The sequence below is a fragment of the Bufo gargarizans genome, unplaced genomic scaffold (genome assembly GCF_014858855.1).
Source record: "Bufo gargarizans isolate SCDJY-AF-19 unplaced genomic scaffold, ASM1485885v1 fragScaff_scaffold_483_pilon, whole genome shotgun sequence".
Classification (NCBI taxonomy): domain Eukaryota; kingdom Metazoa; phylum Chordata; class Amphibia; order Anura; family Bufonidae; genus Bufo; species Bufo gargarizans.
This window is the reverse complement of record NW_025334124.1, coordinates 243810-257795: the sequence shown is the minus strand read 5'-3', so window position 1 is coordinate 257795 and position 13986 is coordinate 243810. Positions and strand designations below refer to the sequence as shown.

At 51.4% G+C, this 13986-nt stretch overlaps 1 protein-coding gene across 6 annotated transcripts; it reads right to left on the bottom strand.

Annotated features, from left to right (window-relative positions):
- Positions 1–1131: 1131 nt before the first annotated feature.
- Positions 1132–13735, bottom strand: LOC122922568 (BUB3-interacting and GLEBS motif-containing protein ZNF207-like). 6 transcript variants are annotated; one of them, XR_006387142.1, is made up of 12 exons: positions 13582–13735; positions 11849–11975; positions 11627–11765; positions 11406–11555; positions 8321–8545; positions 8091–8245; positions 7203–7292; positions 5412–5654; positions 5067–5226; positions 4552–4732; positions 4287–4353; positions 1132–3740 (listed from the first exon to the last, which is right to left on the bottom strand). XR_006387142.1 is itself a non-coding variant. In XM_044273224.1 (11 exons), exons 1-10 carry the CDS (start codon positions 13620–13622, stop codon positions 4572–4574), a joined length of 1491 nt encoding a protein of 496 aa, XP_044129159.1. In that variant the 5' UTR covers positions 13623–13735; the 3' UTR covers positions 4107–4353; positions 4552–4571. The 6 variants fall into 6 exon arrangements, 5 of the variants coding, with proteins under 5 accessions (XP_044129159.1, XP_044129161.1, XP_044129158.1 ...); XM_044273224.1 differs by lacking the exon at positions 1132–3740 and having other exon boundaries at positions 4107–4353; XM_044273226.1 differs by lacking the exon at positions 1132–3740 and having other exon boundaries at positions 4107–4732; positions 8321–8394; positions 8473–8545.
- Between the last annotated feature and the right edge of the window lie 251 nt (positions 13736–13986).

The window sequence follows — 13986 nt, the reverse complement described above, 5'->3', positions numbered from 1 at the left end:
TACCTGTTGTCCATACGGAAAAATTCACAAAATTAGCCTTTTTCTAAATCTGAATTTCTCTGCTCGTAAGACAGATAAGGATACCTCATAAACGAGTTAAAGGGATCCCGTCATCGGGATTTTGTGTATAGAGCTGAGGACATGGGTTGCTAGATCGCCGCTAGCACATCCGCAATACCCAGTCCCCATAGCTCTGTGTGCTTTTTTTTTTACACAATAAAAAGCAATTTGATACATATGAAATTGTGTGACCAGAGAAAGTCATATTTTCAAGCTCTGACTCATCTCATGTTAATTTGCATATGTATCAAATCGGCTTTTATACACAATAAAAGCACACAGAGCTATGGGGACAGGGTATTGCGGATGTGCTAGCGGCCATCTAGCAACTCATGTCCTCAGCTCTATACCCAAAATACCGGTGACAGGTTCCCTTTAAGGAAGTTTTCTGGGATTTTTAATATTGATGACCCCCACCGATCAGCTTGATGAAGAGAATGCCGTGCTCCGTGTGAGCACAGCCTTCCCACCACTGTTTACCTGCTCACCATTTCACTTCTATGGGACAGATCTCTGTTAAAGTGTATAGGAAGGAGCCGTCCATAGAAGTGAATGGAAAGCTGGTGAACACTGAAGCACGGACCACAGCCTTCTCTTCAAACTGCTGTATGGGCACACTGCATGGCTCAGAAGGAAAGGAGCGCCATGTGGTTTCTGGAGGGCAGAATTTGCTGGAATGGTTTTTGGGTACCATGTCACATTTGAATGCACAATAAAAAAATAAAATAAAAGGGTACCTCTACAGTAGAAATGCCCAAAAAGTGACCCTATTTTGGAAACTACACCGTCGAGGAATTTACTGAGGGGTGTACAGGCCATTTTGACCCCACAGGCTTTTCATAGAATTTAGAAACACTTGGCTTTCTTCCGATAAAATGCTGCATAAGCCCCCAATTTTCATTTTCACAAGGGGTAACAGGAGAAAAAGCACCCCAAGTTGGGGTTGTCTCACTTTAGCAAATTGCATTTATTATGTAGAGGAAAAAGCACCAGCCTGTGTGCGTTCCCACGGTCACTGCCTTTTCCTATAGTGTGCAAGCACGACCACAGCTGCTGGAATACAAGGTGGTCGTAACCAAGGAAACGTGCCTTGTTCAAACGGGATGGAAAAATGAAAGTCAGCAAAGGAGGCAACATGGAGAAGCACAATACATTATTTATTTTAAAGGGCCATTCATTTCCTGTACATCCAGCCAGGGTTACACAAACATAGAAGTACAAGAAACTATTAACAGACTGGTACACTAGGGGTAGAGACCCTGCCCGCAAGAGCTTACAATCTATAAGGGAAGGGAAGAACACAGTAGGTGAGGGCCTGGTATTAACTGCATTTACATGATGAAGTCAACGTTTCCTCCTGAAAGCAGCATCGGCCCATTTGTGGTGGTAAATTGCTGTTTGGGCACGCGGCAGGAATCAGAAGAGAAGGAGCGCCATATGGTTTTTGGAGGGCAGATTTTGGTGCAACGGTTTACAGGCACCAGTGCAGCCATTTTCAGACAACCATACATTTTAATTTTCGCTCTTCAAGGTCAACATTGCTTCTATTTTGGTCACATACGATTTATCACTTATCAATCTTTTTGGGAAGCAGGATAAAGAGAAGGACTCTGCCATTGCAGCGAACATCGTGCGGTTAAAGTGACGTTTCCTTCATTCTGCTGGTCAGGACGATTACAGAGAAACCAATTTTATATAATTTTTTTACGTTGTACCAATTCTACACTAAGTATTTTTTTAAAGGAATGCAGTGTCATTTTCTGAGCCATATTTTTCTGGCGATCGTCTTGTGTGGAGGCTTATTTTTTGCTGGATGAATTGACGTTTTCAGTGGTACATTGTACTTTTTGATCGCTCCCTACTACAGTTTTTTTTTATGCCTTTCATCTGACAGGGTATCAGCAACCTTTGGCACTCCAGCTGCTTTGAAACTACAACATCCAGCATGCACCCTTACTCATCTGTTCTTGTAAGTCCCATAGAAGTTAAAGGAGCATGCTGGGATTCGTAGTTTTAGAACATCTGCAGTGCGCAGAGGATGCTGATCCCTGGGGTGATATTTTTATAGAGCCGGTCATTACGGACATGAAGATACTTATGTCTATTTTCATTTTTTTTTTTATTATTGTATAGGGCTTGATGAGGGGAAAGGGTGCTTTTTTTCCCCCATTGGAAACTTCATTTTTTTAATTATCAAACACAGACAACTTATTTTTGTCCCACTGTGGGACATTACCTTTCAGGGGTCTGTTCCCCTCTACAATGCATTGTGTATTGTAATGTATTGCCAGTCATTGTAATACACTGACAGCATGCCTATGAGACTTATCCTTGGGACTGGATCTCATGGGCTTCCATAGTGGGTAGGCTCGGACACCCATTTAAGGCATAGGGCTGCCTTACCAGTTATCGCAGCCCCCCCCCCCCCCCCCTCCTCCACAAACCCTGTGCATGCCGCGGTCAGTGGTGACCCAGCATACAAAGGGTTAATGCACGGGCATCTGTGTTGTCACCGATGCCGGTGGATGCAGCAGAACCACTGCTGCTGATTTAGTGAGTGTATGGCAGCTGTCAGGGACTAACTTCCCGCTGTGTCATACAAGTACAGGGGATGTCGGGAAGGGGTTAGGGGGCCTCCAGGTCTACACACTAGGGGGCCTCCAGGTCTACACACTAGGGGGCCTCCAGGTCTACACACTAGGGGGCCTCCAGGTCTACACACTAGGGGGCCTCCAGGTCTACACACTAGGGGGCCTCCAGGTCTACACACTAGGGGGCCTCCAATGTGCTCTCCTAACGGTATACCAAGTGTTTTTTATGTCCGGAGATGAAATGAGGAATTTTTGACGAGAGCTGAACATCCTGCTTACTATAAGATAACTGGTTGGTATGGACACACGGACAGTCCTGTCCACAGTAGTTTTAATTTAACAGGCCAAGAAACCACACAGCGCAAGCGCCAAGGCCTCCCACACAGACACCACATGGGCCCCAGGACACATACAACCCCTATGAACCCCAGGGTCTGTGCAGTTACAGACCCAGTACATACTACAGGTCTGTCACCATGGAGAGTCTAGAGGGGTGACCTGCTGTGGATGCTGGGTGTGATGGTTCAGTGAGGGAAGAAGCTGGTCCTGGTCACACAGGTAACTTTATTGAGCATGAAACATTAAGCACATACATGACATATCCGTGCTTCAGCACATCCCTTGTAAACTGTGACACCGAAGGCCTGAAATCTGGAGGACAGACCATGAGCCACAGGAGACATTACTGTCTAGAGCACACGAGAACCTGACCCTGGACTTCCAAGGTCAGACGGCCCTGCGGCAGTGATGGCCTAGAATGCGCTGTGTTCATAGACAGTAACGCTGAGAGTCTGAAGCAGCCATGGAGTACGCAGTGCTGTCAGCAGTGGCACTGACAACACCAAGCACTGCCCAGCCAGAGCCTGGTCACCGAGGGGCCGGGATTTAATGCAGCAACTCTCCGTACACAACATTGAACCAGCAGAAGCCCTACATTACAGAAAATGGCAGGGGCCTTCACCAAACTTGCTGCAAGTTTGGGGACATATATATCCAACAGCTAAGGCTGTGAGGGCCCCTGAAGAAAATAAATGCCACTTGCCTCAGATTGAACAGGGCAACACAGACTCAGCCTGTGCTAGGGCAGTGCTACGGGGAGAAGAAAAAGGCTGGTTTTAGAACAGTTTCAGTAACTGGAGTGAAAGACATGCAAAACTGATAGAACAGATGTAATCACTAGGCAAAGCTCCTCTGAACACAATGCAGTCCTCCCACTTTCTGCACGGTAGCTAGACCTGTAAAAATGGCTGCCAGAGGCCTCCCCACAGATGCCCCTAGCTGGATCTGTAAAGCAGGATGTGAAGGCAATCGCTCTGGACGCAGGTTAGTACAGGTGCAGCTAGAGGGGACACTCCATGCAAGCAGGCCATTACTTGGTAGACGAGGAGCAGCGTCTGCGTGGAACATGCAACTGTACAAACCTTGGAGCAGCTCCGGCAATTAATAAGAAGTCAGAAGGGTTTCTCTCGTTTTATTACATAATGCGCAAGTGAATACAGAGGTTGGAGGATATCCAGATACAACAAACTGATACTGCCCTCACCAACCATAGTTGGGGACCAGGAGTCCAACAGCCCTGGGAGGAGCTGTGAAGGCGTCACCTTACATATAGCAAAGTAATGTCACACAACTTGCCTTGTGGTGGTATTTGGCGCCTTCACAATTAAACGAACCATATTTACTATACGCCACTTCTAAAAACCTAGATGGGAAAGAAGCCATACAGTATAAATTGTGACATCAGCAAAGTGTCCGCTCTCATGTCCCTGAACTCTCCCTCCCCAGAAATAAAAATACCCTCCCCCGTGTAAAAGAAATGTCCAACAGTTCCTGGTATGCGGGGAGAGATGGAGCGCGGCTATTTACACAGCACAAGGTGAGAAAGGGTTAATCTCCAAACCTATTTATCGTGCAGCATGGTCAGTAGCGGCCACCTTGAGACATGACAGGAGGTCGCATTCCCATCAGCGGTCGAGGGGGCCCACCTTGGAATTGTGGGACCATAGGTGGTGCTTGTCCAAAGGGAGGTATTGCCCCTGGGTGAAATCCTGGCATGCCTTGGTGCGGGCTCCCAAACTGACCTGTGGAGAGAAGGGTGCATGAGATGGAGATACCACAGACAGAACGTAAGCTCGGCAAAGGGCAAAAACCAGGTGAAGTCTTCTCCAGGATATCAATGGTGTACAGCAGAACTTACTGATCCTTCAAGGAGCGGCCGCATCAGAGATCTTCTGTACATCACTGAGCACTATGCCATAACACAGTATAACCAGGGAGGCCCCTTTAAGACGTCATATATAAATGTACGGAGCTCTCAAGCATCCCGACTGGTGAGGGCACAGTATAGAAGCTTCACTCTCCCTATTCACCAGCAAATCTGCTCTTTATTGGCAGGTATCATTACTATACACTCACCATGAGGGGGCATTGGATGCCTCATGCCAGGCTGCTGAGGTGGGATGCCAGGCTGTGGTGCCATCATAGCTCCAAGAGGGCTTGAAAGACCTCCCATGGGTGCCTGTCCTGGCCGAGGCAGGTTACGCTGGTATTTCAGGAGCTGAGCACGCTTCTCTTCCTAAAAAAACAGCAATACAAACATAAGGGGATCCATTAGAGCAGGCAAAAAGTTTCACACACTAAAGCAACTGAAAGCAGCATTTAACAATGTACAGCCAATGAGCAAGAGCAAAGGTTACACAACAGGCGACACGGGGTCCTAGAGGTATGGCGGTTATTATGTGGTAAAGAGTCGGGACTTACCAGTGATATATCCTCATCTGGATGGATCAACTTACTAGTAGCACTAGTAGTACTCAGGGTAGCGGGCTTACTTGTTATGGAAGCAGCCGGTTTAGCAGCAGTGCTATTTGTGGTGCTAGTGGTTGACATGGTTGACTGAGTGTAAGCGGGAAACGTTGGTTTAGGAGGTTCTGATGTTGTAACTGTGGCACTGTTCAAGGGCTTAAAGTCTGTGCCCACCGGTCCGGCCACTGTCGCTGGAGCCTGCCAAGAGAAACCAGACATTCAAGTAACCAGGATTAAGGCGACAAAGTACAGAGTAAATCCGGACCAGCACACGCCGCGGCAAGTGTAAGCCGGACCAGCACACGCCGCGGCAAGTGTAAGCCGGACCAGCACACGCCGCGGCAAGTGTAAGCCGGACCAGCACACGCCGCGGCAAGTGTAAGCCGGACCAGCACACGCCGCGGCAAGTGTAAGCCGGACCAGCACACGCCGCGGCAAGTGTAAGCCGGACCAGCACACGCCGCGGCAAGTGTAAGCTCTATCGGCTGCCGGACCAGCATACGCCACGGAAAGTGTAAGCTCTACCGGACCAGCACACAACACTGCAAGTGTAAGCTCTACCGGCTGACGAGGTAGACTAAGCAGACTGGTGAACCAGTCCCAATCCACGATAGCATCTACAGCAAAGATCACTAATCCAACACAAGCGTCTTCAGCATGCACTGAACTCCCAAAACCTAGAGGAACTTACAAAAACAACCCCATGGACTGTGTGAACAGAAGGATCTCCCTCCCGAGACATTAAAGCGACCCTCTGGTTCAATAATAAAAAAAAAAAATTCACCGACAACCTTTTCAGCTGCAGATCTTTGGCCATCCCACATGGCTGCACCACTTCTCAGACCACCTGATGCATTCAGAAGTCACACGAGCAGTGCTGGCCAATCTGAGGCCAAGGCTGTGTAAGTATTAAGTGTGGTGGACTGCTGAATGCTCCATCAGCTGGTTGGAGCAGAGCCCGAGAAGATGACACAAGTGCTCAGTTCGTTCCCCAGTTAATGTTTTTTTCCTAGAACCGGAGGGCCCCTTTAAGTGGGTGCTCTGACCGCAGCAGATGGCAATTCTCATGGCCTTCACTAATGTATTCTCCGTGTTGCCTCCTCTTCTGGCTTCATTCCTTATTCGATTACATTACATACATCTCGTTTCCATGGTTACGACTACCCTGTGGTGGCCATGCATGCATACAAGAGGAAACAGCACCGACCTCTCTGGTAGCAGAGACCGTGGGAGCACAAACAGACCAGTATGACCACCGCTGCTGGATTACAGGGTCGTAACCATGGAAAATAGTCATGTATGAGATCGAAAAATGAATGAAGCCAGCAGAGGCGGCAACATGGAGAATCACAATACATTAGGAAGGGCCTGGTATTAACTGCAGCTACATGATAACTGCCACTCTCTGAAGTGAGAGGACCCCTTTAAGGCTGTATTACAGGCTAGTGAGGCATGGACCTCCGATACGGTGTCGATAGAGTGCAGTCACATGCCATAATACGGTGGAATTCACACAGCCTCCGAACGGTCCCGGGGGCGATAGCCAATAGTCCAAGGCTGTCAGTGGATGTACTAGAAGGCACACATTCATGCACTAACAGCCAGTAAAAGCAACGCATGCATTAACCCTTCAGACTGCAGTGTAAAACAAACAACTTCCACTATTTAAAGCTTGTCAGTAAATCAACAGAAGTCCAAAGGGTTAATATGTGAAGCAGAGACTAAATACTGCAATCTCCTGCATACTTGTGCAGCACTAGGAAAGAGCACTTTAGCGGGTGCAGAGAGGCCCTCGGAGCCGGAGGACGAGGAGGAACTGGTGACTGGTGATCCCATCTGCAGCACAAAGAGAGGAAGCAGTGAAGAGAGACCGCCGGAGACCACCCCCGTTAGCCCAACACTCACACAGAGCCCGCCAGAGCAGCCCCTCGTTAGCCCAGCACTCACACAGAGCCCGCCAGAGCAGCCCCTCGTTAGCCCAACACTCACACAGAGCCCGCCAGAGCAGCCCCTCGTTAGCCCAACACTCACACAGAGCCCGCCAGAGCAGCCCCTCGTTAGCCCAACACTCACACAGAGCCCACCAGAGCAGCCCCTCGTTAGCCCAACACTCACACAGAGCCCGCCAGAGCAGCCCCTCGTTAGCCCAACACTCACACAGAGCCCGCCAGAGCAGCCCCTCGTTAGCCCAACACTCACACAGAGCCCGCCAGAGCAGCCCCTCGTTAGCCCAACACTCAGAGCCCGTCAGAGCCGCCCCTGGTTAGCCCAACACTCACAGAACCCGCCAGAGCCGCCCCTCGTTAGCCCACCAGAGCCGCCCCTGGTTAGCCCAACACTCACACGGAGCCCGCCAGAGCCGCCCCTCGTTAGCCCACTACCACAGAGCCCACCAGAACTGCCACTCGTTACCCCACTCACACAGAGCCCACCAGAGCCGCCCCTCGTTACCCCAACACTCACACAGAGCGACGGCTTCTATCTTTGGCCATCTCTAGGAATATAATGTACAGAGGGGACACAGAAGCATGTCCTACAGCCCTGTCACTACCGCCATCAGTTTAGCTGCCATTCTGGTTGAGAAACAAGGTCTGCGTCACAACACAGGATACGTCTCTGCTCAGTGATTCTTACCTGTCCAGCACTGGGGAATAGTGGCTTGGGCACAGAGGACATGGATGGGGCAGAGGTACTGGGAGGTGGAAGTCTGCCAACACCTGGAGCTGAGATGGGCTGAGCCTGAGTAATAGCAGGCATCCCTGGACGAGGGCCCATCGGTGGCGGCACACCTAAAAGGTAGAGAATACACGTTATTAAAGAGATCTTAACCATGAAGCCGAACCTTCCCAGCCAAATCCACACACCTGGAGGCAAACCAGCCATCATAGGGGGGATTCCCGGGCCATGGTGATGCATCAAGCCACCCATCTGTAACATCCTGGAAAAAAAGAGAGAAAGCGTCAAACCCAGGAAAATGGCTTTATACCAAAACAGTAAAGCAAGAGGAGATACTAACCCGTGAGGCATCCCTGGCATGCCAGGCGGGATCCCATGCATCAGTGGCACAGTGGGCATTAGAGGAGGGATTCCTGAGAGAAACAGAAGACTAGCTGTAAGAGGATCCGTCACCAGCAGCACAGGCTCTATGGGGGGCATTTACCAAAGCTCGGAGGGGCACAGTCATGCATGAGCTTCCCTCGGCCAGACACCAGATTCTGGCGCACTGAGGGCTAGAGGCATCGGCTTGTAGATTTGGAGCACCAGTCTTGATAAATGCCCCTCTTTGACCCAGTATTCTGCACCTCGTAGACATTAGGGCTCATTCACACTTTGGTATGGACGCGCCAGTTCTTTTACAATCCGTTCCGTATGGTCTTCCAGGTTTATCTGTATCTGATACAGGATAAAACCTAAGACGTAGCTATTGACAACTTCTTCTCAGGATTGGTCATCAATTTCAGATGGGTGAGGTTCTGACACTCGGACCCCCGCCCAGTGCGGCTGCCTTACCCGCGCTCCTCCATTTAAACTATTTTGGGACAAATTGTGGGTGGCTGAGCTCCATGAAACCACATTCCCCAACAGCAGCTTGTGATTTGTCACGAAGCAGCAACGCACCTACCAACACCTTCCTGCAGCGTTCCCGACTGCCTCATGGAACGCATTCGAGGTATCTCAGTAATTGTCCCCTTGTGCTTCCACCGCAAGGACTCGGGATCCTGAGACCCAGGTTTCATCCCCCCAAATAATTTGAGAATACAGTTTCCTGGATTTGCTCAAAGAAGAAATTCTCCTGGCTAAATTGCTGGTGAGGTTTGTTGCTCAGATATCAGCATCCGTGGCTTCCACTGGGAACTGACCTCTGACATCAGAACATCATTGATGATCCTGGAAACTGGGCCAACAGAAAAGCCTCATCTATGTGCTAGAACAGTGATGGCGAACACCTTTTACAGACCGAGTGCCCAAACTGCAACCGAAAACCCACTTATTTATCGCAAAGTGCCGACCTAGACATTTACCCTGAATACCAATACAGTATATCTTCCATATACTTTATCATTTAGCTATAATAGCCTGCCCACATTCAGTGCGCCCTACTCTGATGAATAGCAGGAAAAGTCTAAGGCCTTTTTCAGACGGGTGTTGCGGGAAAATGCACGATTTTTCAGCGCAAGTGCAAAACATTGTAATGCATTTTGCACACGCGTGAGAAAAATCGGCATGTTTGGTACCCAAAACCGAACTTCTTCACAGAAGTTCAGGCTTGGGATCGGTGTTCCGTAGATTGTATTATTTCCCCTTATAACATGGTTATAAGGGAAAATAATAGCATTCTGAACACAGAATGCATAGTATAATAGCGCTGGAGGGGTTAATATATTTTTTTTTAACTCACCTTAATCCACTTGATCGCGCAGCCGGCATCTCTTCTGTCTTCTTTTTTGCTATGTGCAGGAAAAGGACCTGTGGTGACGTCACTCCGGTCATCACATGATCCATCACCATGGTAAAAGATCATGTGACGGACCATGTGACGTCACCACAGGTCCTTTTCCTGCACATAGCAAAAAAGAAGACAGAAGAGATGCCGGCTGCGCGATCAAGTGGATTAAGGAGAGTTTAATAAATATATATATATAATATATATATATATATTATATATATATATATATATATATATATATATATATATATATATATATATATATATATATTTTTTACCCCTTCAGCGCTATTGTACTATGCATTCTGTATTCAGAATGCTATTATTTACCCTTATAACCATGTTATAAAGGGAAAATAATAATGATCGGGTCTCCATCCCGATAGTCTCCTAGCAACTGTGCGTGAAAAACGCACAAAGAGGAGCATGCTGCGATTTTCACGCAACGCACAAGTGATGCGTGAAAATCACTGCTCGTGTGCACAGCCCCATAGAAATGAATGGGTCAGGATTCAGTGCGGGTGCAATGCGTTCACCTCACGCATCGCATCTGCGCGGAATACTCGCCCGTGTGAAAGGGGCCTAAGGCATATTGGTACACCATAGACTTTTTCCAGGGCGTCAGTGCCCACTGAGAGGGCTCTGAGTGCCGCCTCTGGCACCCGTGCCATAGGTTCACCACCACTGTCCTAGAACAATGACTGACCCGACCATGCTCCACAGGTCGCCCTGAACGGGCATCATTGATTCCCTACCCCATTTAAACTGTTTGGTCCAAACTTTACTTTGTGGTAGGAAGGAGCATCACCCCCATGTACAGCAATCATCCTCTCAGGGATTTTGTGAGGCTTCTTTTCTTCCTTTGTAAGGAATTTCATGACAGAAGGAAGCGTCAGGTCCTGCACTGTACCGGGCTCGCCATCCCGTCACTTCCATCAGACTGACCTGCTGCTGTGTGTCCTATAGCCAGACAAGCTCCCCTCTGACCTCTAAGGCTACTTTCACACTGGCATTTTGGCTTTCCGTTTGTGAGATCCGTTCAGGGCTCTCACAGGCGGTCCAAAACAGATCAGTTTTGCCCTAATGCATTCTGAATGGAAAAGGATCCTCTCAGAATGCCTCAGTTTGCCTCCGTTCCGCTTCGGAGGCGGACACCAAAACACTGCTTGCAGCCAGACAGATCCACCCCCCATTGACTTTCCATCTTAAGCACCATTGATCCATTTATGTTAAAGAATATACAAACGGATCCGTTCTGAATGGATGGAGACTGTTGTATTATCTGAATGGATCCATCTGTGCAGATCCATGACGGATCCACACCAAACGCAAGTGTGAGAGAAGCCCAAGTCTGTGTATGGACAGGGTTCTAGCACACGACAAGAGCAGATACACAGCTCAGGGTTATTACACCAATGGGCAGAGCTCATCTAAAAATCACACAGAAGCACGCAACCACGTGCCTAAACTATGAGAACCAGCACCTGGGACCGGGCGCTCACCTGGGGGCATGCCTGGAGCTCCCGCTAATCCATGCAGACCGGGCATGTACCCCTGCTGGGCCTGCATTTGAGATGGGAACGCGCTGGATGGCCCGGACTCATCGTCATCTTCATAATCAGAGTCATCCTGTTTCTTCTTCTGTCCATCAGCTGGGAAGAACACACAGCATTATGAGAAGACTGACAGTAAGAAGCCGCGGACAGTGGCTGGCCAGACATACCTTGTGTCTTCTGCTCAAGCATTCTCCTTCTCTCCTCCATGTCTTTTTCAGGAATGCCTTCCATGCCATAGATTTCCAGCTCGATGTCTGTCCTCCCAGGGATGGCGTTGGGCACAGCATCGATGGTCTCCTTATGTACCTAGAGAAAAGATCAGTCTTCAGGCACACAGACGGACGCGGCACCCCCACCGCGGTATGGGACGGGTGGGAGACGGGGCTCACCTGCATACAGTGGATGGCCAGGCCTGGGCCGGTGTACAGCTTCTTGTGACAGATGTGGCATTTGAAATGCTTGGCCTTCTGGTGCTGGATGAGGATCTTCTCGTCATCGAAGTCTCGGTTGCAGTACCTGGCAGCCAGTTAAGGATCCTGAATCATCTAAGATACTGCATGTTGTGAGTGGAGCAATGGAAGCAGCAGTCAGGTGTGCGGGCTCAGCTCCCGGGCCATGAGCAGACAGCACATCCCTGGGGGTCCCACAAGGCACGGCAGGTAGCACTGCATCCGCCTCTGAGCTGCCGACCTAAGCAGGACCACCCAGCATTACCAGAGCGGTGTAGTGTGTGGGTGCACCGGGAGGGCCCTGAAGTTCACCCTAACTGCACCCACAGAACGGGGCCCTACAGGTGAGCCACAGGCTCTGGTCCACTGATGCCTCAAAGGGCTATGCCAGTTAGAGAAAGTTATCCCACACCCACAGGACAGGAGCTAAGGGAAGGTGGGGGGGCACGTACCAGGCTCGGGCCTGGCGGAAGGTGGGGGGGCACGTACCAGGCTCGGGCCTGGCGGAAGGTGGGGGGGGCACGTACCAGGCTCGGGCCTGGCGGAAGGTGGGGGGGCACGTACCAGGCTCGGGCCTGGCGGAAGGTGGGGGGGCACGTACCAGGCTCGGGCCTGGCGGAAGGTGGGGGGGCACGTACCAGGCTCGGGCCTGGCGGAAGGTGGGGGGGCACGTACCAGGCTCGGGCCTGGCGGAAGGTGGGGGGGCACGTACCAGGCTCGGGCCTGGCGGAAGGTGGGGGGGCACGTCCCAGGCTCGGGCCTGGCGGAAGGTGGGGGGGCACGTCCCAGGCTCGGGCCTGGCGGAAGGTGGGGGGGCACGTCCCAGGCTCGGGCCTGGCGGAAGGTGGGGGGGCACGTACCAGGCTCGGGCCTGGCGGAAGGTGGGGGGGCACGTACCAGGCTCGGGCCTGGCGGAAGGTGGGGGGGCACGTACCAGGCTCGGGCCTGGCGGAAGGTGGGGGGGCACGTACCAGGCTCGGGCCTGGCGGAAGGTGGGGGGGCACGTACGAGGCTCGGGCCTGGCGGAAGGTGGGGGGCACGTACGAGGCTCGGGCCTGGCGGAAGGTGGGGGGCACGTACGAGGCTCGGGCCTGGCGGAAGGTGGGGGGCACGTACGAGGCTCGGGCCTGGCGGAAGGTGGGGGGCACGTACGAGGCTCGGGCCTGGCGGAAGGTGGGGGGCACACACATCACAGGAGGATACAGGATATAACAGGGGTCTGTAGTCCTGAGGTATGAGGCCAATAAACTGACTTATGGGGAAACACTATGATGGTGGGAACGAGGCACGGATATCCAGGAGGAAGTGCGAGGCACTGTTATTCAGAAAGAGGGAAGGGCGAGGCACGGTTACCGGGGGTGGGTGAGGCACGGTTACCCGGGAGGGGGGGGGTGAGGCACGGCTATCCGGGAGGGGGGACGGGGGTGGATGAGGCACGGTTACCCGGGAGGAGAGGGGGGGGGGATGAGGCACGGTTACCCGGGAGGAGGGGGGGATGAGGCACGGTTACCGGGGGTGGATGGGGCACGGTTACCCGGGAGGGGGGGGGGGGTGAGGCACGGTTACCCGGGAGGGGGGGGGTGAGGCACGGTTATCCGGGAGGGGGGGGGGTGAGGCACGGTTACCCGGGAGGGGGGGGGGTGAGGCACGGTTACCAGACGGAATAAGGATACCAGCACCAGGGCTTCAGCTGCTTCTTCTTCTTCCTTCCCATTCTGACTACGAATATGTCCGGGGGAAAAAAAAACTCCAGAGACCGAGGCCGTGAGTAGAAGACCCACCACAAAGAGCAGGCAAGATGGCGCCTAACGTTCCACACCGCCCCCTACGAATCCCACAATGCACAGCGCCGCGGGCGGGAACACTGACGACACGCCCCAGAGGAGGAGCTACAAACCAAGCGTCACCGGAAGTGGAAGAAGGGACAAACTATTATCCAGTTCAAAGGGGGAGGAGCAATACTATTACATTTCTACAGGGAGAGGAGTAATACTATTGCGTATCTACAGGGGGGAGTAATACTATTGCGTATCTACAGGGAGAGGAGTAATACTATTGCGTATCTACAGGGGGGAGTA